Genomic DNA, 27188 nt, shown 5'->3' on the forward strand with positions numbered 1-27188 from the left:
TTTTCCATCAGGTAGGCTGAGATGCGAGCAGCAACCGTCAGATCCTCTGGCTGGAATTAAAGGTAAAGATATGTGTCATTAAGTGATAGGAAAAGTCATGTTTCTAAATGACAGAGCCTAGTTACAATACAAAAAATAAATAAATAAATAGAAGGGTGGAATCTAACACAATCGTGGTCTTACTGTAGTAAAACCAAACCTTGTGCAGCTACAGTGGCCTCACAAGGATCAAATGAATATTCACATGGGAAAATACAGTATAAAACAAATTAAATGTTCTGCCACTTTTAGTGCAATCATATGACTCAGCCATTACAATATTTTAAATTACTTCTTCCCATACCTTGTTTGCCATGATCATTCTGCTTTCCACTTGACCTGAAATCACAAAAAAAAAAAAAATAAATAAAATAAAATATTGTTTTAACAACTCAGTATTACATTTACACATGTCAGAAGAATATGTTCCACTGGGACAATGCAAAACCTCAAACGACTATGATCTGGAAGCTGAGCAGGAAAGGCTAACAGTGATGTTTTAAGCTGAGACACCTAACGTTAGGGGTGTAACTGTCTGTTCATCTGGATCAATGCAATTTTCATAACCAATGATCAAAAGTATCCTATGAAGCATCCAAAATGTAGATAAGTTCATTTCTTCATCAGAACACAAACATTCTATCAACTTTTATTTTATAAGCCTAATATATGCACATGTATGTATTCTATAGCTAACGTTACGTGTTGGCAAGCAGATGCAGCCAGAATATGCAATTTATCATGTTGTGTTCATATTCTAGTCAACTATCGCGTATTAACGAATATTTTATATACAATTAAACGGACTTGTAAACAGATATGTATAACATGTCTACGAAAGCTCGTTTTAGGTCTTTTGAGGTGTAGGTTCAACTGATCTTTCTTAAAACAGATGGAAAATGTAAAGACGCATGCTACATTTTCAGTGTTTTGCCCTCCAGCTCTCGCCTGTTAACTGAACATCATTTAAGAATGCTAACGTTAGCTTGAAAACTATAAACTTAACACAAATGTAATATAAAATATCGTTCACATGTAACTTACTATAATGAGACTCTTACCTCAGCCGGTGATCCGTTGGTATGATGTCCGCTCGCTGTGACGAACAAGGCTCACTGAAAAGGGCGTTATTTCCGAAGAATCAAAACGAACTGACTGAAAACAGAGCTCCTGCTCACGGCTGCTCGCCTCTTGACGAATACGATTGCTTTGAACCACTGTTGATCTCTCAATCCACTTCACGAGAGTAGACTGAATTCAAATCTCCCGCTTGCCCAAACTCGACTGATCAGCTAACGCTAACCGTTGAGGGCGGGAGTAAACAGCGGAAATGAATTTGAATCTGTGTCATCGCGCGCGCGCACTCAAACACACACACACACACACACACACACACACACACACACACACACACACACACACACACACACACACACACACAAAGCCCTAAATGTGAAGCAACTGAGATTTGAAAAAATATTCATAAAATATACATGAAATTATGGGAGAATAAGACAATGAAATAATGATCAAAATGAGTATAAAATAAAATGTGAAATAAAAAATAATTCAGGCCTACTGTAGCCTATGTAGGGTACTGTATGTACAAATCACAGTCTATGGTACAAATACTTTTATTTAACCTTAAAAAAAAAACTCACTTTAACCTCCACATGCTTAATAATCTGTAAGGAAAACACATTGAATAGATGCAGATTTCCGCAGTTATACCTTCTTTTCTTTGTTTTCTAATTTCACAGAAAAAATCTGTAAAATATTACTTAATAATTTCTGTAAAATTACACATAACTCTGTAAAAATACAGACAAGTTCCTTTTAAAAAACGTAAAATTGCTGTAAAACCAAAATACAAGCAATTACCTGTAAATTTAACAATGGACCTTTAAATTACAGCAAATGCCTTTTATTTTACAGATATTTGCCGTATAATGACAAAACGGTAAAATTCTGTAAAAAAATACAGACAATTACCTGTAAAATTACACTTTTTTTTTACAGTGCAGAGTTAGATAAGTCCATGCATACCTTTTTCATTTCTGTGCGTTCTGTAAGTGTTATTTGACGCACCCACCGCTAGCCTAGCTTAGCACAAAGACTGGATGTAAATGGATAAGGTAGCATACTAATCCCAAAATAATGCAAACATTTTCCTATTTACATGTTGTGATCTGTATAGTCACAACGTGTACAAATAACAAGGCTATATGAGACAGAGACCATTTTAATCGTATAAATACTGGGAACTATATTCTCACTAGGCGTAGGAGCACAGCTAACGTTACTTGGGCGGAGTGATTAGAGCAGCACACGAGACGCCCTGTGGTGAGGAGCAGAGAGTTCGCTCAGAGTTGGAGTAATAGAGTCAGCATTTACTAGATAGTAAATTTATAGTTTACAATCATGGGTGCTGTATCTTGTCTTACAGCTTCCAAAGTTTGTAACTCCTCGTCTGTGTATTCTGGCTCAAAACTATATGGTTCTGGATCTTGGTTTGATACCCAGTAAAATTCCTCTGACAATTCCTCAAAGTCAGCCATGATCACGAGTCACGTTCGCTACTAGCTAGTTAGTCACGTTTGTTTTGTTTACGGAACCATCAACAGGGCGTCTCGTGTGCTGCGCTAATCACTCCGCCCAAGTAGCTGTGCTCCTACGCCTAGTGAGAATATAGTTCCCAGTATTTATACGATTAAAAATGGTCTCTGTCTCATATAGCCTTGTTATTTGTACACGCTGTGACTATACAGATCACAACATGTAAATAGGAAAATGTTTGCATTATTTTGTCACTTATTGGGATTAGTATGCTACCTTATCCATTTACATCCAGTCTTTGTGCTAAGCTAGGCTAGCGGTGGGTGCGTCAAATAACACTTACAGAACGCACAGAAATGAAAAAGGTATGTATGGACTTATCTAACTCTGGGGAATACTGTGAATAAGCTAAAATCCCCAAAAGTCGGAGTGTTCATTTAAACAACGTGGCATAAGACTTGAAAATGATAACTGCGTCGGGCTGAAACTAGCAGAGCACACATGCGTCACGCCTGGCGCCACATTGCACCGGGTGTGTGATAGGGCCCAATCAGACTTTTTACCAGAGTGTTTGGTAAGTCTATCCATAGTAGACTGGTGGAAATGGCCTTGGACGCCCTCATGCCCAGTGCATTATGGGTGTTTAAGTTTTCCTACCTATTTGGCAAGTGGGAAGACAGCAGCTTTATTCCTCTGTTTTCTCTAGGAGGTGCGTTTTCTACTGCATAGGGAGCCAAGTTTTAATGAAAGCCCACTTTGCCAGCGGTGAAGTCCCCCAAAGACATAAACAGCTGTGTTTATAAGGAGACTCGCCAGGAGGAGATGTAGCCTCTAAGCACAAGATATGTTATCAAACCAAAGCTTTACACTGCATGTTTTGATCATGAATCTGGCTAGCAGATGCATTAGCCTAGTCATGTGAGAAAAGTCAGATTGAAACAGCACATGGCTCAAGATGATATGTGTTTCTCTGACAGATCAGGTTTGTAGTTGTCGTCCTCAGTTTGTGTGGCAGCCAGACAAAGGTATTATAAATTGGGTTTATTCTCTCCCTTATGTCCTGTTGAGATGCCTGAGGCGTCGGCCAGCATTGTTCTACTTTTCTTGCATGGCTTCAGTCAGTAATGAGTACTAGCAATTCCAATTAGCAGCTTATTAGTAGGCCAGCAAGAAACAGCTCTATTCCTGGAGTCTCTGTTTTATGATAATACTGTTGTTTTGAGCATGCTTTTAGTTTTGCTGTTGGAATTGTTGGAGTGTTCTTATTGTTATTTAATTATCAAACAAATAATTTTTCTTAATTATCGATATTGATCAATACTAGTATCACTCAGCAGCATTGATATATGAACTTCCACTCTGGTTCTTTAACTCTTTATAAGACAACACTTTCCCGCCATCCATGTTTTTCCATGTTTTCACTGTTATATGGGAAGGGGCGCTATTACACATACAGAATCTCCTGATCAAAACACAGGAGAGGAAGCAGAAACAAGTGATAGAAGCATTGCTTATGCACATGAAAGCTAACGCAATCATCAAACAGCTGCCTAATGTTACCGAATCAAATGTCGAACTTGCAAAGAGGTAACGACTATGAAGCTTTGGGTTGATGGATCCTTCACTGGAGACTGAAAGTAGCTCACTCCTGCTAAACGTAAACTCTTTGAATCCTTGCACCTGGAAACAATACAAGTCAACACCAGTATGACTAAAAGTTTGCTAAGAAGTAAACTTCCTACTAAAGCAAGGTGGTGTTTGACTCTAGTGAGTGTATCCATGGCCTTGGACGGCAGCATGGCCAGGGCATTATGGGTGTTGAAGTTTTCCTACCTATTTGGAAAAGGGAAGACAGCAACCTTCTCTAGTCAGGTTTTTTACAATATAGGAAGCCAGGTTTTATTGAAAGCCATTTTGCCAGCGGTGAAGTACCTTTATGTCATATTGAACGTCTCTAGAAGGTGCAAGAAAATTGTCCTCCACTTCCAAAATGATACTGGGAATTCACACTCGAATATGTCCAGCAAGGTTTTATCGCTAATGCCTGGAATGCATTTTTGTGTTTTGCTGGGTCAATCCTTCAGTTGAGGATCGTTTAACTTGACTTAGTTCAGAAGGCATTCGGGAATGAAGCCGTCGATGGCAGCTCAGCCTTCCTGAGACATCAGACTCTTTCCATCAAGACTTCAAAGACATTTTCAAACGGGCATGTGAAGCATTCATGTGTCTGTCGTTGTAATGAGAGCTGGACGTGTGTGCTGCGGCATGTTGGGTTGTTGAGGATTAGATTGGACACATTGTCGGAGATGGATGCCGCTCTGTGTTTGTCTATGCGCTGATGGGAGGCTAATGTAATAAAGGCAGATGCCAGCTGTGTTTGTAGGGTTACACGGCATGCTGGGAAACGCTCTCAAGGTGCAGTAATGGAAGGTTATAAACCTCGGTTGTTTTCTTTTCAGCTGGTTGACTGGTGTGCGGTTTGATTCATATTCAAAAAATGTATGCAGTTCCCTGTCTACTAAAAGATTAGATAAGATAAGAAGTAGTGATCGATCGATATATTGGCAAGACTGATATATCGGCCAATTTTTTTTTTTTTTTTTTTTACTGTTTTTTACAATCACTTTGTTACTATTTTCAGAACCTTGATGTCATTTTTCACAACTCTAGACACAAAACTCACAACCAATGATCAAAATGCACATTTTTCAAAACTCTAACCCTTTTCTCAATTGCTTGGATACAATACACATACAACTTAGATCATTTGTTCATTCAACAAAAATCACCTGTTCAATATGACACAACTTAACATCAAAGTATTACTATTTCAAAAGGCAATTCACACATTACATTTCAAATGAGTGTCTATTCATTTCCTTACAATGATCTTACTATCAATTGATACAACTGCTCAAAATGATAAGTAACTGTTGCATTACTCTTAATGCATAGCTGTATGGAAACAGACAAACAATCTTCCATGTTTAAATCATGAAAGTTTCAAGATAACGATCCATGGATATTGTAGTCTAATTGGTCCATGCTCCACGCTAATTGAGCATGAACCAATTAGACTACAATATCCATGGATGTTGCCTAAAATTTTATCATAATGCTTCATCATCAGTCTATGGTCCCAAATACTGTACCACCTTTTCAGACTATTTACAGTATTGACAGCACTGCACTGTATAGATAATCACTCCTTTTGTTTCTTACAAGCAAGCAAGTTGAGGAACACTGCATTTGATGTTTTACAGAACTGTCTTCTCTTTTCTATTTCATAGCTAATTATTTTTGCTTTGATTCAAATAAACCTATGTTGTGATTGTAGTGTAGTGTTTTCCATCAATATATGACAAACTTTGTTCAATGATTCCACTGTGTCTGTAGTATTCTCTCTACTACTGCAGTACTTTTACAGAGATGTATTTACTGTACATGTAGTACCATAATGAAACCTGTATCACCTATTTTGTTCTACAATATTTAATGATTGTACGAACAATGACACAGTGAAACTATCGGTTGCTTGTGTGTGGGTGATCTATAGTTATGTTTCAATGGTATTTCACAGTAAATTTGTTTTTTGAAACAATGATTGTGCAAGTGCAAGATTTCCTTAAAGATGTGAATGCACAATGCAATGTTTTGAACATTAGACAGCCTGTGTTACAAGTGATAACCGTTTTGAGTTTTGAAAAATGACATCAAGATTCTGAAAATAGTAGCAAAGTGATTGTAAAAAACTGTAACTTGTTAACTTACTTGCATCATCTTTTTTATTTTGATATATTGCGCAGCCCTACTATAGTAGGATTACAGAATCAAGTTATCATCTAAAGTATGATTCTGTTTATTTTACAGAATTGTTTTAAGTTCAATCAGTTTTTTTTTTCATATAATTTAGTTTTTAAATGACTTATTTCTAATTTTGTAAATATAATGTAAAATAAATATAAATTTAATTTCAACGATTGTTATGGATGTGTTATTGCTACATTTAAATTAAATAGTGTGCTATCATATATTTCATATTGGCTTTATATATTGGCCATCAACTAACTCGATATCAGTCGACCGCTAAGCAGAAGGTTTTCATGCGAGCACATTTAATCTTGACAGGAACCAGTGAGGTCTGATCTAGCACATCAAGCAAGTCCCGTTCACCATGATGATTCCACCAGTATGTTTGGCACAGTGTTTATTTCGTTCTTCCTCTTTCTGTCCCCCAGAAGGCCGCGTGGAGGACTGCTCCGAGCGCTCCTGAGGCGGGATCTGTCGGCAGGTGTGTCAGCGGGCTGGCTCCTCCCCCTCCCGGCGGCAGCCTGCGCTCTCAGCCGCCCCCTTGCACCCCCCGCTCGCCAGGCCTGCGCGCCCGAGCCCATGCCCCCAGCTCAAACGCCATGTGTGTCCCGCACACGATGGAGGCGGGCAAGCACAGCGCTAGCCAGGGGCCGGGCAGCCGCGATGGGGTTCCCCTGGAGCCCTTCATACACCAGGTGGGCGGCCACACCAGCATGATGCGTTATGATGACCACACCGTCTGCAAGCCACTCATCGCCCGCGAGCAGCGGTTTTACGAGTCCCTGCCACCGGAGATGAAGGAGTTCACCCCGGAGTACAAAGGTAAGATGGAGGATTAGTGCGCAATGCACTCTCTTAGATTGAGTGTTTTTTATTGTTGGTTTTAGTGAGCTGAAACTGTGACACAGTAACTGTTTAAATAGCACACTGAACACAACATGCTAAATTCCTCTGTGCACCTCCGCTTAAAGGTACATTGTCATTTCTTTTTCTGAAATTAACAAAATTGAAATAATGATTCAAAATTGGGCTGATATATTAAAGGGTTAGTTCACCCAAAAATGAAAATTCTGTCAGTAATTACTCACCCTCATATTGTTCCAACCGCGTAAGACCTTCGTTCATCTTCGGAACACAAATTAAGATATTTTTGATGAAATCTGAGCCATATCTGAATCCTCCATAGGCTGCTATTGTGTCCGAAACTTGCTGGCCCAGAAAAGTTATTAAAGAGATCGTTAATATAGTCCAAGTGACTCCAGTGGCTCAATCTTAAGTATATCAAGCGACTAGAATACTTTTTGTGCGCAAAAACAAACAAAAATAACGACTTTATTCCACTTTTCATTTCCTTCTCTCTGGGCCTCTAGTTGGTTCGCGTAGTCTTTTTGCGCTGCGCGTCTGTGTTACACGTCACCACGTAGGCTCACTATTGGCCGACGCCGGTCATGTGTGTGATGCGTGATGACGTGCAACACAGACGCACAGCGCAAAAACACTACGAGGCCCAGAGAGAAGGAAATGAAAAGTGGAATAAAGTCGTTATTTTTGTTTGTTTTTGCGCACAAAAAGTATTCTCGTCGCTTGATATACTTAAGATTGAGCCACTGGAGTCACTTGGACTATATTAACGATCTCTTTAATGACTTTTCTGGGCCAGCAAGTTTCAGTCACATAGCAGCCTATGGAGGAGTGAGACATAGCTCAGATTTCATCAAAAATATCTTAATTTGTGTTCCGAAGATGAACGAAGGTCTTACGGGGTTGGAACAACACGAGGGTGAGTAATTACTGACAGAATTTTCATTTTTGGGTGAACTAACCCTTTAAAGCTGATAAAGTCCTTCAGCTGAGACACTTCAGATGCAAACTGATGTTTTGAATCACTTTGAAAAGGAAAATACGGTTCAGTGCAACATGTGCAGCGCAAGTCTGTCATAGGCTACATAAAATTATAATGAGAACATCATTATAATTATGTGTATAGGACATGGATTTTAATGGTGAGACTTTTGTTTTTGTAATCAGGCTCTCAAAAAGTATTTAAAAAAAATCTGGATTTAGATTTATTGGCCAATATATCGGTTATCGGCTTTCAAATATAAAGAATGATCAGTTATCGTATTTCATATCGGTGCATCCCTAATCACTGTATATTTATTTGTGAGTCTCAATCTATTTATTTGGAATATTGCAACAATTCTAACCCCATACCAGCCATTATGTCAAGACAGTGTCTTAAGATCTATTATGAGCCACTAGAACATTTCAGCTTTGTGGATGCTAGAGCTGGGTTGACAATATGGATTTTAATCGATCTGCATTTTGATGAACCAAGATCTTTTAGTCTATGCTGTTTTCAGTTGATAGTATAACAGAATGTATTATGGCCACGTTCACACAGCAGCAGAATACAGTCAGTCCTGTATTTGAGCCCTTAATTCAGTAACGTTTACACACAGTTCAGTTATTTACGGGAGTGACAACCGCATTCTGTAACTGAACTCACTCCTGTAAGTGTTCAGGACTCACACAACCGTAATCTCGGAAACCTGCACTGTGTGAACGGTGAAAACCCTGCCTAGTGTGAGTACAGATTTACATTGGTTTTGCTGTTTCACAGAGCCAAGATATGCTGTTGTTGTGATGTTAGCTCTAGTAACAGGACAGTTTTGACTGCCATCGTTTGCCTGACTGTTTCTATTGGAGATCTATAAATTGGTATACTTAAAGTCTGTTAAATTGGAACAACTAATTTTGTACTAAATGCATTTTAGTTGTCCAAAAGTAACGCTGAAGCTCAACTAAAGTTGTATTTTGTATACTTGTTTGTGCTAAACTGGAACTATTCTGAGTACACTTTAAATATACTCTTGTATTTAAGTGTTGAAATGCATAATTCGCTCAGCATAAACTTCAAATGTATTTTGGTGACATTACAATTGCAATTAAATTACACTGTAAAAGTGTAAACATACATTAATATTACACTGATAATAAACTTTTAGTGATTTTAAAACACATTGCAATGGCATTTCAAGTAAACTTGAAGTGTGCCAATGGCATCATTATAGTGTGCTTCAAATAGGCTACAATAAAGTAATCTTTATAAATAATGGCACAGCTTTAGAAAGAGTACTTAAAAAGTGTTTAGCAAAAGTACAGCAAATCCGATCGTTGGTGAGTGTGACACTTTAAATATCTTGCACTTTAGTTGAACTGCAGCACTATTTCTGGATTACTAAAGTACATTTTGTTCAAAAATAGTTGTTTCAATTTAGCAGACTTTAAGTATATCAGTATAGGATACCAACAGTACAATTGCAGGGTATTTACATCAAGTACATAAATATGTAAATGTATTTGTAGTGTACTTAGCATAAAATAAATGTATTTAAAATACATTTTAGTATTTTTATTTTTCACCAGGGCATCTTTAAACCATCAGACTTCTCATTTCCTGTTTTGTCATCCGTATGTTCCTGTGGCCTGTATCACGTACAGCTCTGACTCTCAGTCTGTTCTCACTTGTTCAGTGTAACAGCTGTTTGCTGTCAGATGGTGAGGTCTGTCTGCTGTACAGAACCCGGTCTGAGACGGGATGTGAACTGTCATGAGAGACAGCTCCTTTTTCTTAATATCATAATATTTGAGTTGCTCTGATGAAAGCAGGTGCAGTGAAGTGTGATGTTATGACATCCAGTGTCATGTCAGAGGAAAGCCAGAGTCCAGCCTGGCTAGAGTTCTGTTCCAGTCTGTCTTCTCTTGAGATGTCCAGCTTTAAGAAGTCCTCTCTGATCACATCATCCTCTTTGACTGGCTCATGCACATTCGCCATTCGCAGAAAGTGCTGCAGATTTCCACACCCAAGGTTTATCTAGACGAAAATCTAGACGAAGATGAAGAATAAAGTTCCAATGTGAAGTTTAATAAGGGTAACACACATAATACTCAGACAGGCAGGGCAACACACACTAAATGTAACGTAGACCGAACACTGAAGGACTGTGAGGGAAGAACTTAACCCTCTATGGTATGCATTATGTTGTAACCATGAACTATTTTTTCAAATCAGTTTTTATTACATGGTCAAAAAAGTAGTTTTTCTATAAATTTCTGATTTTCTTTTCTGTTTAATTGCACATTTCTTTTAGAAATTGATAGATATATACACTTGGAACTCATGCAAACCAAAAATAAGTAGATCCCTATCATTGCCAATCATTTGGCCAACTCATCCTCACTCTCATCCCATGGAAGAGCTAACTCTGCACTCTTCCTGTTGCCCTTCCCGTTAAATATTGCTGTATTCATTTTCTGGAAAGAAGAAATCAATTTATGTATACATAAATACAACTATACTACAATAAAAGCTTCAAATAATTAAATAACTGCAATCTTATTGTTGATGCTACTATCTACAAAAAATCCCAATAGGGAAATATATTACTGCAATTCCACTGTGGTACAGCGTTGCCTTATGGAAACATGGATATTTTCTCAATTTACAGTAAAGCTTTGTTAGACAAAGCTGATTTGTGAATAAAAATATCTAATTTACTTATCAAAGATGCTGCAAAAAATCCCGCTTGAGAAGAGTTGTTTGGAAATGAGGTTAATAGAGCAATTTCTGGAGCACCTCAACTTCAGTGTGAGGGTGATAGAGGGAAAGGAGAGTTCTGGAGGACATTCAAATGTCATGTGACTTAAAAACAGCACATCCTTGGCTACCTTAAGGCCTGCCCTTTTAATGTCAATAGTGCAATATATTGTATTTTTTCTGAATAACAAGGAAATTAGTAAAAAATAATTGTTGCCATATGGCAACGCCGTACCATGAAGGATTAAATAGTGACTCAAACAAGATAATTGATGACATGCACCTGAACAGAATGAACTAATAACAGTAACCATAGAAACAAAGGAGTGGCGGGAAAATCAAACAAAGGAACACATGATGTGAATGAAAACTAACTAAAAGTCCATGTAAGACAAACTGAACATAACTGTGACAATATGTTTGTTTTTTGATCATTTGGCACTTACATTTTACTCGGTTCATCATGGAAGTGGATTGTATCGCTTGGATTGAATCACAGGAGGTGTATGTCTTATCAAGTTTGGGTAACTGTATTGGGGAATGCACAATGGAGTGAACTAAGACAGAGTTTAAAAACACAAGCCAAACGAATCAACTAAATGAATGACAGGTGCACATGATCATCAAATCAAAGAGAAACCATGGAAACAAAACTGAAACAAAGGAAACTGAACTAAAACATGACAAATCCACCCAAAACAGAAACTGACACAGACTGACCCTTAACACGCACATTGTTATCGTTGTTATTATTTAACTCACGCCTTTTGGACGTATAATATAATATAATATGTTTCAGTAAGTTGTACTGTATCTTTCAACATACCTTCAGATGTTCATGTTTATTCTTTAACTAGTATTAAAGAGGAAGGGATGATCGCGTTCACGTAATGTAATGTGTACTTAACTAAATTGAGTGGAAAAAAGCCAAAGAAGTGCAGATTTCCCAAAACAAAGCAATGAAAGTGCCTTAGTCAAGTTTTAATACTCCTGCCAGCACATGAATACACTCCTGACTCTCATGTCTTTTATCATCTGTCCTGTGTTCCCCATCACCAAAACATCTCACATTCTAGATTCACAGCATACCTTCCACATGAACCCTGCGATGGGCTAAACGCATGCCATACATCTGTACCATCCACTGACTATTCCAGGCCATGCTAGAGAAACACTGAGGCTTGTTATTTCCCTCATAGAGTCACAGCAGGGGTTATAAATAGGCCTGTCCTTATGAATCACATGGCATTGTTTTCAAATGTCAACACACCAGAGTGGGATGAGTGTTATAAATTACACTGGCGCAGGGTAGTTTTACTGAAGTTTTAGGGCTTACAAAATCAAATCACCTCTTTAGCTGGCAAACAAATAGATTTACAGAAGGCAACATGTTTTCCACTCGTTTCACTATTAACCATTTGTCTTCCAAGCAAAGTGCAAATGCGTGTGTGTGTCAGATTTGTGTTTGTCTATAATTGTGACCATCAATGCTGAAATCCAGGTCATTTCAAAATAAAACCTTTTCTTACAACTGTAATTAGTGAAACGCTGTGAAATCAGGTTTATTTTCCCCCAAATTCCATGTTTCCTGTTTTAATTTTTCTGGATTGCATTGGTTTAATTACATTTTATTAATCAAAAAGCTTGTCTAATAAATTCATAACACTTTTTTAACAATTTAATGATTTATTTAAAGTTTTACAATAACAGGCTTTTCAAATATTCTGTGTTGTCTGTTTTAATTCTTCTGGATTTATGATTTAATACAAATTTATTATCAAAAATGGTGGTGATCAAATAAAGGCATAAAATATTAACAATTTAATTCATCTTTTAATATGTCTTTTTTTTGTATTTGTAAATCTAGCGAATGTATTTTTTATATTTTCATTTATTAAAAAAATGACCATTTTTCTAATTCGATTTACTAAGACTAAGACTTTTCTAAGACAATTTACTGACACACAGCCAACTAAACACACTCTTAACTTCAGCCTAACAGTTCAACTTTACTGCCCACTATATGGTATAACTTCAGATAGTCTTGGGCGCTGTTGCTATTATACCAGTGGGATAAATGACTCTTGCGCCCGACGCAAATCTAAAATGGGTTGGTCTGAAGACGCTTCATTACTCATAGGTGTGGTTTGGGCGTAACGTGAAATAAACCAATCAGAGCGACATCTCACATTCCCTTTAAGAGCAGGAGCGCTTGTTCCATGGCGGATCGCTATTATAATGTAATAATGTATGATTTGCAAAAATGGCAACTGCTGCTTCTGTGTAGATGAGAGAATCAAAGTGTGTGTGCGTTGTGCACACGCTACATTGATTATGGCCAAGCATGCGCCCTTAAAATAGCATCTGAATAACATGCGCAACGCGCCACTGACTTTAGTTTTTTCCTGGTCAGTGGTGGAATTGTTTTCTAAAACTGCAAAATAGCATGAGGGAACGTTTGCGCCGGAACACGCCTCCTCTTTTCGCTGAACCGCCCAGGGAGAGCAAGTTCATTCCCTAATTTACCGACGTGCGTCTGTGGAGGGAAAAGTCCGCTGTGCGTCGGGTGCAAAATAGGAATGATACATGCGTCGGTGTACAAAGTCAATTGCGCTGGGTGCAGATAGGGCCCACAATATCAGATTTCTTGTCTCGTCCATTGCTACGGTTATTACTGTCAATCATCACATTTTCCGATTCAGTCCCGCATTTAATTATTGTTTCAATCCAGAAACTTTGCAGTGTGTAGCTAGTAGCATGAGAAATAAAACTGTTCTTCCACTCCAGCTCCGCAGCCCTAGCCTGTGTCGTGTGTTGGGAAGACAATGAAATTAAAAGATGCTTACTGTGTTTATGCTGATTTAAAGTACCCAGTCTTTTTATCTCATCGCAGATGTCACATCCCAGGCACAGTAGCAGCCGCACACGTAATGTCTGTCAGTGACCAGCGTCTGACGGGGGTTTCGTAGAAACACAATGTGATTTTCTTGTCTGACTGCACTGTATCACTGTCACAGATCAATCGCTTCTGCCTGAACAAAACATCTTTGGAAGCAGCCAGATAATGACCTAATTATGCAAAATATGAATGGCTGGAGTCTGTGGATCTTATATCAGAGAGGATGACACTAGATCAGCAGGTCTTCCGCTAAACAAGCTGTTAAACAGTTCCTCCTGAATGAGCTCCTCGTCTCAGTCTCCTGTCGCTGAGGACGATCACAGAGCTAAAGATGAGCTTCACGACTGAGGCATGCTGGGATTATTCAGACTCACTCTGTACATCTATCTCAGCTCCTTTATTCATCATACCACACTAACTCACACTCCTTTGAGCTTCTTCATTACATTAGCGGTTCTTTGCGTGGCATTTCTGTAAACTCGTTCAATTTTCAAAATCATCAATGTTTATACGTCTGGACTTTCTCTTTAGTTACTCAGAAATTGATATCCTTCTTGCCCTTAATAAACTATCATCAAATCTGTGAATGTGTCAGTGGGTGCCGTGGTTTCTGATTGGCTGAACCTCAGAAGAGCTGTCAGTGTGACATCACTGCATTCACACACTCTTAGTTCTGAACGCTGTGCCATTTTTATGTAAATTCGGTTGTCGCTACATGAATTTTCCGGGCCTAAATTTGAAGCTTGTACTTGAATTTGTACAGAATGTAACTATATTTAATAACTGTCCTATATTTAACTAAGTGTGTACATGAACAAAGTAGAAATGTACAATTACATTTTTGCTACCAGCTGAATTATATCAGCAGTAACTGCGTGTTGATGTGTCATAAAATCGCATGACTGTGGCTTCAGACTTGAATAAAATGTGTCCTCTTTTGCTTGTTGCATTTAGCAAGTGTTTATTAATGGAGAATCACCTTTGAAACATTGATTTAGTCCAAACCCTGCTATAATTGGAGTCATAATGTGTGATTTCTTCTTGATTGTATTCCTAGTAGTTGACCTGTGAGTGTTGTGTTGTCCAGGTGTGGTGCTGGTGTGTTTCGAGGGCGACTCTGACGGCTACATTAATCTGGTGGCGTACCCGTATGAAGAGAGCGAGGGTCTGGATCACGAGGAGCTGTCGGAGAGAGATCAGCCTCGCCGGAAACACTCTCGCCGGAGCCTCCACCGCTCCAGCAGCGAGATTAAAGAGGACCGGCCCGCGCACGACAGCGACGGCAACGACAGGTACACAAACATACAACACCACACACAAACACAGCTTCAGGGAGGAGATGTTACATATTAAGACAGGTTTCTGTATTTTCCAACCTGAGACGTTTGAAATTTCAGGAATCCATGGGGAAAATTGCTGGGTTTTCAAGTACATTTAATATATATTTAATTCATGTATGTATACGGTAGCTTCCAACAGAAGCTTTTATGTGTGTGTGGATCATCCAGGTAACACTCGCCAAGAGCCAAATGTGAGACTTGCCAATTGGCTGATAACTTTGAAAAAATTCTAACCATGCATGGATGCGTGAATGTGATCATCAACGGCTCAGATGTAATAATAATATACATATAGTCTGATGCATGACATGTTTCAGAGTATTCTTTACATGCATCTTGAAGCATCTCGGTTCACAGTAAACGCGCTGAAAACACAACGCACACCTTTAATGAGAATCGTTTATGAATCTGTTGTCAAATGAGTAGCTTTAAGTTCTCTGTGGTTTTCCACCGAAATACAAGCTCTATCGCAAAGAAACGAAGACACTCATAAATATTAGTATTGTAATTTTACTGTTGTTCTGTACATAAAACTATCGTATAGTCATGTTAATATCCTTTAAATTTAGCCAATATTTCTTCATGTCATATTTATTTGGTCAATTTTGCTCTGATTTAAAGTTTATTTTAGTCAACAAAAAAACATATACATATTTGAAAATAAGTGGAAATACTATTTAAACATTTTGTAATTTAATTTAAATATTTTAACATTAATTATGAACTAGGGATGTCATAATGAGGAAATGTTCAAAGCAGTATGACCTTATTTACCGGTATCATGTTTTCCAATCTTTTTATTTTGAACAATTGAAATTGGAAACGAGATCTCTGTGGTAATAACACGGTTCTTCCTATAAAGTAGATCTGTGTTAATCAACAAACTTAACAAGCAAACAGTCCCATGTAAAATATATTAATTCTAAGAGAAAACATGCTCAAGTGTCCCTCTTGCATTGCATTGTGGGTAACAGTGTGTGTGTGTGTGTGTGCAGTCTGCAGGAGTTGAAGAGTCCTCTTCTGGATCTCCAGATGCATTCGGATGTGCCGTTCCAGATGCTGGACAGCAACAGTGGCCTGAGCTCCGAGAAGATCAGCCACAACCCCTGGAGTCTGCGCTGCCACCGACAGCAGCTCAGCCGCATGCGCTCCGAGTCCAAGGACAGGAGGCTCTACAGTATCCTCACACCAACTACACTTACAGCTCTCCATTCGTATGACATACGAAGTTGATCAATAAAAGTACTGTTTCCATTAGCAGAGGAGAAATGAAAGGGCCGGTGTAAAACTGCTCTTTACAGGGAGGTGTTCTGAAAAGCTTTATGTAGGGTTAATACTTTACTCGAAAGTAGGCCCTCTGTGAATCATGAACCTATTTATCTATCAGTGTAAATCATGTTCTAATCCTCTACAGCTTGTTTGCATTCATTCCTACGGAGCCCCTAAAGGGACCTTTGCAAAAATAAAAATATACAGACGTTCACGTGCTCACGAGAAACGTATCTTGTGAGCATGTGAAAGTCTGTATATTTTTATTTTTGCAAAGGTCCCTTTAGGGGCTCCGTACATTTCTTATACATTATATTTTAAATTATCACTTTATAAATGAGGTCAAACGTATCTGCTAGTTTAAACATTTAGGACATGAGCTGCTTGGAAAAATTTGAGACTTTATTTTGTGCCTGATTTCCCCCATTGATGGCCATGACGGAAACTCTCGACTCTCCTGTTGACCACTGTACCGCCACACCAACAGACAGGAACAAGTCTGTCTCTGGCTTTATTCACAAATCACAAGCGAATTAAAGTCAAAATCATTTCTATGTAAACTTGCATTCAATTCAATGAACACAAAACTCCATGCATCAACACTAAAAATCATTTTGCGGTTAGCAGTCGCTGTTCTGTTGTCATGCTTCCTTGAGGTGCATTGTCTAAGACTATGTGCCATAATTACCCCCCCCCCCCCCAAACAATAGGCAAACATTATCCCAAAACAGTAAGTTTTCTGTAAGTTAACAGTAAGCAGAAACATCAAAGAGAAGGAGGAAAGTGCTGTAAAAACAGCTTTCTGCCACGGCCCTCTTCATTTCCTCAAGCTGAGCTGTAGGAAGCAGATGCTCTTCTCTCTCTGACACTCATTTAAAATGCTCCAGAAATCATCATTAATCACCAGTGATTCAGATCGGGTGCTAAGAGGAGAGAACTAGTTTCTGAGAGAGGCAGAATATTGTTAATGGAATGATGGGAAACACAATCCAGAGCTAAACCATTTTAACACACATTCCAGCCAATCAGAATGGAGTATTCAGACGGGCCGTGGTAAACCCACTGTGTGCATGTGTGTGTGTTTCCTCCTGTCACGCTCCTTGACCTGAGCCTCCTCCAGAGTTCCTGCTGCTGGAGAACGTGGTCCACCACTTCAGCTGCCCCTGTATCCTGGACCTGAAGATGGGCACGCGGCAGCACGGGGACGACGCCTCCGAGGAGAAGGCCGCCCGCCAGATGAAGAAGTGCGAGCAGAGCACGTCTGCCACGCTAGGAGTGCGTGTGTGTGGCATGCAGGTGCGTACGGCTCTGACCCGACACACGTGTCACATTAGGGGCCCTATCTTGCACCCAGCGCAATTGACTTTGTACACCGTCATATATGTATCAATGTAATAATATATGACATGTATCATTCCTATTTTGCACCCGACGCACAGCGGACATCTTCCTCCACAGACGCACACCTGTAAATTAGGGAATGAACTTGCTCTCCCGGGGGCGGTTCAGCGCAAAGAGGAGGCGTGTTCCGGCGCAAACGTTCCCTGGTGCTATTTTGCAGTTTCAGAAAACAATTCCACCACAGACCAGGAGAAACTTAGTCTAAAGTCAGAGGCGCATTTTCAGTGGCACGTTCATATGCTATTTTAAGGGCGCATGCTTGGCCATAATGTAGCGTGCTCAACGCGCATACACTTTGCTTCTCTCATCTACACACAGACCCGAGATCTCTCATCTCTGACCCGACGCGTGTGTCACATTAGGAGTGTGTGTGTGTGTGGCATGCAGGTGTGTACGGCTCTGACCCGACGCGTGTGTCACATTAGGAGTGTGTGTGTGGCATGCAGGTGTGTACAGCTCTGACCCGACGCGCGTGTCACATTAGGAGTGTGTGTGTGTGGCATGCAGGTGTGTACAGCTCTGACCCGACGCGCGTGTCACATTAGGAGTGTGTGTGTGTGGCATGCAGGTGTGTACAGCTCTGACCCGACGCGCGTGTCACATTAGGAGTGTGTGTGTGTGTGTGTGGCATGCAGGTGTGTACGGCTCTGACCCGACGCGTGTGTCACATTAGGAGTGTGTGTGTGTGGCATGCAGGTGTGTACGGCTCTGACCCGACGCGTGTGTCACATTAGGAGTGTGTGTGTGGCATGCAGGTGTGTACGGCTCTGACCCGACGCACGTGTCAAGGAGTGTGTGTGTGTGGCATGCAGGTGTGTACGGCTCTGACCCGACGCGTGTGTCACATTAGGAGTGTGTGTGGCATGCAGGTGTGTACGGCTCTGACCCGACGCGCGTGTCAAGGAGTGTGTGTGTGTGGCATGCAGGTGTGTACGGCTCTGACCCGACGCACGTGTCAAGGAGTGTGTGTGTGTGGCATGCAGGTGTGTACGGCTCTGACCCGACGCGTGTGTCACATTAGGAGTGTGTGTGGCATGCAGGTGTGTACGGCTCTGACCCGACGCGCATGTCACATTAGGAGTGTGTGTGTGTGTGTGTGTGTGTGTGGCATGCAGGTGTGTACGGCTCTGACCCGACGCGTGTGTCACATTAGGAGTGTGTGTGTGTGGCATGCAGGTGTGTACGGCTCTGACCCGACGCACGTGTCAAGGAGTGTGTGTGTGTGGCATGCAGGTGTGTACAGCTCTGACCCGAGGCGTGTGTCACATTAGGAGTGTGTGTGGCATGCAGGTGTGTACGGCTCTGACCCGACACGCGTGTCACATTAGGAGTGTGTGTGTGTGTGGCATGCAGGTGTGTACGGCTCTGACCCGACGCGTGTCACATTAGGAATTTGTTTGTGGCATGCAGGTGTGTACGGCTCTGACCTGACACGTGTCACATTAGGAATTTGTGTGTGGCATGCAGGTGTGTACGGCTCTGACTCGACGCGTGTGTCACATTAGGAGTGTGTGTGTGTGGCATGCAGGTGTGTACGGCTCTGACTCGACGCGTGTGTCACATTAGGAGTGTGTGTGTGTGGCATGCAGGTGTGTACGGCTCTGACTCGACGCGTGTGTCACATTAGGAGTGTGTGTGTGTGGCATGCAGGTGTGTACGGCTCTGACCCGACGCGTGTGTCACATTAGGAGTGTGTGTGGCATGCAGGTGTGTACGGCTCTGACCCGATGCACGTGTCAAGGAGTGTGTGTGTGTGGCATGCAGGTGTGTACGGCTCTGACCCGACGCGTGTGTCACATTAGGAGTGTGTGCGTGTGGCATGCAGGTGTGTACGGCTCTGACCCGACACGTGTGTCACATTAGGAGTGTGTGTGTGTGGCATGCAGGTGTGTACGGCTCTGACCCGAGGCGTGTGTCACATTAGGAGTGTGTGTGTGTGGCATGCAGGTGTGTACGGCTCTGACCCGACGCGCGTGTCACATTAGGAGTGTGTGTGTGTGTGTGTGTGTGTGTGTGTGTGTGTGTGTGTGGCATGCAGGTGCGTACGGCTCTGACCCGACATGCGTCACATTAGGAGTGTGTGTGTGTGTGTGGCATGCAGGTGTGTGTGGCATGCAGGTGCGTACGGCTCTGACCCGACGCGTCACATTAGGAGTGTGTGTGTGTGTGGCATGCAGGTGCGTACGGCTCTGACCCGACACGCGTGTCACATTAGGAGTGTGTGTGTGTGTGTGTGTGGCATGCAGGTGCGTACGGTTCTGACCCGACGCGCGTCACATTAGGAGTGTGTGTGTGGCATGTAGGTGCGTACGGTTCTGACCCGACGCGCGTGTCACATTAGGAGTGTGTGTGTGGCATGCAGGTGCGTACGGTTCTGACCCGACGCGCGTGTCACATTAGGAGTGTGTGTGTGGCATGCAGGTGCGTACGGTTCTGACCCGACGCGCGTGTCACATTAGGAGTGTGTGTGTGGCATGCAGGTGCGTACGGCTCTGACCCGACCCGCGTCACATTAGGAGTGTGTGTGTGTGGCATGCAGGTGTGTACGGCTCTGACCCGACACGCGTCACATTAGGAGTGTGTGTGTGTGTGTGTGGCATGCAGGTGCGTACGGCTCTGACCCGACACGCGTCACATTAGGAGTGTGTGTGTGTGTGTGTGGCATGCAGGTGTGTACGGCTCTGACCCGACACGCGTCACATTAGGAGTGTGTGTGTGTGTGTGGCATGCAGGTGTGTACGGCTCTGACCCGACACGCGTCACATTAGGAGTGTGTGTGTGTGTGTGTGTGTGTGTGGCATGCAGGTGCGTACGGCTCTGACCCGACACGCGTGTCACATTAGGAGTGTGTGTGTGTGTGTGTGGCATGCAGGTGCGTACGGCTCTGACCCGACGCGCGTGTCACATTAGGAGTGTGTGTGTGGCAAGCAGGTGCGTACGGTTCTGACCCGACGCGCGTGTCACATTAGGAGTGTGTGTGTGGCATGCAGGTGCGTACGGCTCTGACCCGACACGCGTCACATTAGGAGTGTGTGTGTGTGGCATGCAGGTGTGTACGGCTCTGACCCGACACGCGTCACATTAGGAGTGTGTGTGTGTGTGTGTGGCATGCAGGTGCGTACGGCTCTGACCCGACACGCGTCACATTAGGAGTGTGTGTGTGTGTGTGTGGCATGCAGGTGTGTACGGCTCTGACCCGACATGCGTCACATTAGGAGTGTGTGTGTGTGTGTGTGGCATGCAGGTGCGTACGGCTCTGACCCGACGCGCGTGTCACATTAGGAGTGTGTGTGTGGCATGCAGGTGCGTACGGTTCTGACCCGACGCGCGTGTCACATTAGGAGTGTGTGTGTGGCATGCAGGTGCGTACGGTTCTGACCCGACGCGCGTGTCACATTAGGAGTGTGTGTGTGGCATGCAGGTGCGTACGGCTCTGACCCGACCCGCGTCACATTTGGAGTGTGTGTGTGTGGCATGCAGGTGTGTACGGCTCTGACCCGACACGCGTCACATTAGGAGTGTGTGTGTGTGTGTGTGGCATGCAGGTGCGTACGGCTCTGACCCGACACGCGTCACATTAGGAGTGTGTGTGTGTGTGTGTGGCATGCAGGTGTGTACGGCTCTGACCCGACATGCGTCACATTAGGAGTGTGTGTGTGTGTGGCATGCAGGTGTGTACGGCTCTGACCCGACACGCGTCACATTAGGAGTGTGTGTGTGTGTGTGTGGCATGCAGGTGCGTACGGCTCTGACCCGACACGCGTGTCACATTAGGAGTGTGTGTGTGTGGCATGCAGGTGCGTACGGCTCTGACCCGACACGCGTCACATTAGGAGTGTGTGTGTGTGTGGCATGCAGGTGTGTACGGCTCTGACCCGACACGCGTCACATTAGGAGTGTGTGTGTGTGTGTGTGGCATGCAGGTGCGTACGGCTCTGACCCGACACGCGTGTCACATTAGGAGTGTGTGTGTGTGGCATGCAGGTGCGTACGGCTCTGACCCGACGCGCGTGTCACATTAGGAGTGTGTGTGTGTGTCTGTTCTGACAGATGTGATCTTGGAGCTTTATACAGCACATGGCACTGTAAAGAGTGTAAGGGTGCTCTCACACCTGAGAGTTTGTTCCGAATCCTGGTGTGTTTTCTCCCTTGGTTTGGTTTGTTTAGGCATACGAACAAGGCAAGAGCTCTGAGATCACCTGATCAAGGTGTTCTCGGACCGATTGCAAATGAACTCTGGGACGGTTGACTCGAGGTGTGAAAGCAATCCAACCTAACGGACCAACGAATCAATTCAAACGGAAAATGCGCTTTATAAATAGCAGTAGTGTCTGATTCTGTGAGTGAGCACATTAGTTATCACAGCTGAAAAGCAAAAGAGCAGCTCTTCATCTTAAAATGTTGTGTGTATGCTCTTCTGTGTGTGAGAATGCAGTACTGATGAAGCCTTGATTCCTGCTCTAGCTGCATTATAACACTCAACACTTGACACAGAGGAAACTCTGACCAATAAGGACAGATGTTGACCAATAAGGACAGTTGTACTCACATGTGACTTGAGTGAACACAGTTTGGTGCGCTTTGAAAGGTTTCCTTGTGAAAGCAAACCGAACCAAGAAAATGCAACATTGTAACAAATTAAGTCCGTGTTTCGGAACAAAAAAAAACAACGATCTATTGGTGTGAAAGTCTGTCCCTCACAGCCTCATTTTTATCCGTGTAAAATTCAGAATGGCTTCTACCCTGACTAAGGCAATAATATAGCAATAATTGTTGCGTTTAAGTAACGGGAAATGTTAATGGGGTTTTAAGACAATGCAGTGGTGCTGATTTGAATTAGTTCGAGATTAAACTCTAGTAGTTGACACATTGAGTCATGGTACTCGTACAATGGCACCCAAGTTTGAATCTCAAGATGGCACAGAAGCTGGAGAGCAGATGTCACTGTAGTAATTTGTAAATATGAATATGTATGTGTATATTCCAGTCAGACTGAAGCAGCTGACCCAGCTGAAGAACAGTTACTGATCGACCTATGAGAACCAACTCTGGTTCTTTAGAGAGCATGTGATATTTGACTTAGGGTCTGATTACACGACACTGTGTCCAATTAAAAATGGAGAAAAAAAAAATCAGTTTTTTGTCTGTTCATTTGCACGACAATGGCGTTGAAAACGGGTTTCAGTGTGCACGTTTTTGAAACCGATGCCGTTATCGTCTCCATGTAAACTACAAAAACATGAATTTGTGAAAACGGTGATGTCATGCGTATTACATGTTCAGTCTATAGACGCGTAGTGTTTCTTTACAAAGTGACATCTACTGGCCTGACATGAATAACACAGCTTTTTCAGTTATTTTAACGGATCGGTTGTGAACGAGGTTCGTTTTGACAACGCTGTCTGTACGTGACAAATGCAATTGAAAAATCTTCTGTTCCCTTTTTGCTTGTAGACTCTACAGTCTTCATTTATATATATATAGGTTTATCCAAGTGTATCTGAGTTATAAGACATGGTTTGGAAGGTTTTTGCACTCTCTCATTAATAACATTTTTATTATTTTCTTGTTAAAAAAAGTCCCATATTGTATCTTAGAACGTTGGCCTGACCAGAGAACACAGTGGTTGAAGGCAAAAGCCAATGGAAGACCGTATAATCAAGCCTTGACCGAATATAACGTATAAATCACAGGCCACATTGACTATGATAGCCTGACCCACCTGTCCTTGTCTCCTGTGCTCATTCTGCAGGTGTACCAAATGGACACGGGTCACTATCTATGCAGGAACAAGTACTACGGCCGGGGCCTTTCCACCGAGGGCTTTCGACACGCACTCTTTCAGTTCATGCACAACGGGACGCAGCTGCGCAAAGACCTTTTTGAGCCCATCCTGAGCAAACTGTGCAGCCTGAAGAGTGTGCTGGAGCGCCAGGCCTCGTACCGCTTCTACTCCAGCTCTCTGCTCATCATCTACGAGGGCAAGGACCCGGAGTGTGCGGACCCCTCGGAGGAGAGCCAGGCCTCTCAGGACAAGCCTCAGGCGCTGAGTGTGGACGTGCGCATGATAGACTTCGCCCACAGCACCTTCAAGGGTTTCCGGGATGACCAAACCGTCCACGACGGCCCGGACCGCGGATACGTGCTCGGACTCGAGAGCCTCGTCAACATTTTGCAGCAGATCCGCGAGGAGAACCAGTAGCCAACCAGTCGGTCCTTCAGTTGCAGTCCGACATGCAAAGCTACTCCCTCCAGACTGTTGACATTTTCTTAGAAAAGCAACGATGTTTATAAAGATTGCACATAACGCAAACCTAAAGGTGTGTTTTCTGTTTCTCAGTTAGTATTTGAGCCATGAGGGATTCATGTCCACCAGAAATGGAGGCAGGTTCTTGACTCTGCTGTCACGAGAGAGACGGCCTCTCCTCGACAGGAGATCCATCATGTGACCGGCTGAAGAACTGCAGTCATGATCCAGGAGCTCAGGGCACGTCCGCTGTCAGGGTCTCTCTTAAAGTGTGTGTGGGTGTGAGTGTGTGTGTGTGTGTGTGTGTGTGGTGAATCACAAGATGAAATGCCCAGGTCACATTTTACCCAAAGTTCACAAGAAATCATGAAGCCTATTTTAGGACCTTTAAGTTTTTTGTGCTATTATTTTCATGATAAATTAAGCATGAGAGCATTTCTACCCAAATCTTCCAGAAACACTGATTTTGTTTTCCATTTATTAATATATTATAACTATGCTTAATTATGAAAATAATGTCACAATGCAAACAAAATCTTACTGGTTTTAAAAATATCTTCATGCAGTAATGTTATTTTCTTGTGGTGTTTTTGGGGTGAAATATGAGCTGTAGTTCCCAGCATTTCTCCAAGAGTTTTAAAGGGAGGCGTTTAGCTCAGAGTCGCTGGTTAAAGCTTTATTGTAGGAGTTGGTGGTTTTAAACCACTCTTCTCTGATGACAGGATGATGGATCTGGCCTTATGGCAATAGTTGAATGGACAGCTTAGTTATGTTCGTCTATTTAACCAGTCAGGTGATGTTTTTTTTTTTTTGGTAGCTATCTTACTCTGTACATTTAGAGCAATCATTAAATTTGACAGTTTTTACATATTTGTTGGGATAGTATATTTGTAGTCTTGAATTTAGATTACCCTTGTGTTACAAAGTCCTTCCCTGTCAGCAACGAGGTTATCAGTACAGAAGAAAACCTCACTGCAAAAAACATAATTTTCTTAATCTGTCGAAATTTTTAAACATCCTTAAAACATTGAAAAGCAAAATTGTGTAAGATTCGATTACAGAAAAAATTCTCAAATTAATTTCTCACCACATTGGCAAATCTTGATTTAATCGAAAAAAAAATAATTCTTCTTTAATATTTGAAACTGTTTTGCTTCTTCTCCATTTATTGTTTCAGGCATTTTTCGATATTTTTGCTGAAAAACAGACGGCTGATTAAGAAACTTATCTTCGCTTTAGTTAGTGCTCACTAACATCTGCACTGTAAATTATTATAAACCATTACAAGAGCATGTCTTTTCATTTGTTTTGTTTTGGATTCATTTTGAAGGGTTGTCTTTTAACTACACCGATACACAGTGACCATTTGCCATCAGCAAATGTAGCAAGATTCGTCCCTTGGTTGGTCCTCGTCAGAATGACACGTTCAGCATGTTCTCTGTCTAGATGAATCATTTATTGCACTATAGTGTCAACCTTTTGCTGAAACATGGACACTTTTCTGCATTCTCTGGGAAACAGACATCACATCCGCCTGTAGTAGCAGTTGAGCAAATATACTGTAATAACTGTTCGTTCGTTCGTCTTGTCCTACATTTATTGACTTTGGTCACATGTGGTGTGTAAATTATAAATCAACATGGCATCTATGCGGAGTTGTGCCGTAGGGATGTGTCTGTATTTAGACGTGTGATTTTGGTCAATAGCCATAACTGGGACGTCCAGGAGTGTATCGCGTACATTAATGTTTAACAGAGTCATCGCAGCACATCAGGTCATTTCTGTAATCGTTGAAGGGAAACGTTTGAAGAACAAATGCCACATGCGTGATGTGATGTGTTCTCTCACAATAAATTAGCAATTTAGAATACATCATTGCTAACATGATTAAAGTGTAGCTGGTTTGTGTATCTAAACCTTTCTTTTGTGCCGAACCATGAGAGAGGAACACAGATTCATAGATTTGGCATAAAAAGAAAGAATATTATTACCCCTCATCCTGAAAACGATCCTTTTATCTTTATTGTTGTTGCATGGATGGGTATTTTTTTAAGAAAAAATTATATGACAACTTTGAATGTGAGATATAAATTGTTTATTTAAGTAAAGTTGTCTTGTCTCTTTAATATTTTGTTGCTGTTTTGATTTGAGCAAAAAAAGCAGAACAATCATTTCTAGAAGCAAAATAACCAAATAATGAAACCCACTAAAAACACCAATAGTTTCAAGCCAGCATAGGGTACATTTCACATCAGCAAAAAGTTGTAAAAACAATATGCTTTCTCAATAAAACAACTATTGGTTTGAGTTTATATATTTTATCAGTGTAACATATTTGCTAGTGTCATATTGCTAGTTGATATTGCAACAAAAAGTTTGTCAACTGTTATGGACAACTACATACTGACACTGTCACTACATACACTGATTAAGTGACTCAAATATTTAATGTTTCGTTTTTCTGCCATATGTATAGTGACTATTCTAAAAGACCTCTAAGAATTTTATATTTTGAAGATTTGTGTAAAATTCTCAGCATGGACACTAAGGACAAGAACATTTTTATCATGAATCTGCTTTAAAGATCACTTAAAGGTCATGCAAAAGTCCATGTGGATGTAAACTACACCCTGAAATAATATTAAAAGCTTATTTAAAATGTAAAAAGAAAAAATCTGTCAAAACAAAGTTGACAATGACAATGACAGTAACAGTTGACGCAAGTAACAGTTGACAGTGACAGCAACAGTTGACAATGACAGCAACAGGTGACAGTGACAGTAACAGTTGACAGTGACAGTAACAGTTGACGCAAGTGACAGTTGACAGTGAGTTAAGTTGACAGTGACAGTAACAGTTGACAGTAACAGTTGACAATGACAGTAACAGTTGACAGTGACAGTAACAGTTGACGCAAGTGACAGTTGACAGTGAGTTAAGTTGACAGTGATAGTAACAGTTGACAGTGACAGTAACATTTGACAGTGATAGTAACAGTTAACAATGACAGCAACAGTTGACAGTGAC

At 41.6% G+C, this 27188-nt stretch overlaps 1 protein-coding gene across 1 annotated transcript in view; it reads left to right on the forward strand.

Annotated features, from left to right (window-relative positions):
• The window catches only part of ip6k1 (inositol hexakisphosphate kinase 1), a 44326-nt gene extending 17511 nt beyond the window's left edge, over window positions 1-26815 (forward strand). Inside the window, exons 2-6 of the mRNA XM_081385604.1 lie at window positions 6834-7227; window positions 14992-15196; window positions 16240-16421; window positions 17634-17809; window positions 23667-26815. Coding sequence (XP_081241730.1) covers window positions 7005-7227; window positions 14992-15196; window positions 16240-16421; window positions 17634-17809; window positions 23667-24116 — 1236 coding nt within the window. The 5' untranslated portion in view covers window positions 6834-7004 and the 3' untranslated portion in view covers window positions 24117-26815. The remainder of the gene's footprint in view (window positions 1-6833; window positions 7228-14991; window positions 15197-16239; window positions 16422-17633; window positions 17810-23666) is intronic.
• The last annotated feature ends 373 nt before the right edge of the window (window positions 26816-27188 follow it).

Source organism: Scardinius erythrophthalmus (assembly GCF_964197995.2).
Source record: "Scardinius erythrophthalmus genome assembly, chromosome: 14".
In the NCBI taxonomy this organism is placed as follows: Eukaryota; Metazoa; Chordata; class Actinopteri; order Cypriniformes; family Leuciscidae; genus Scardinius; species Scardinius erythrophthalmus.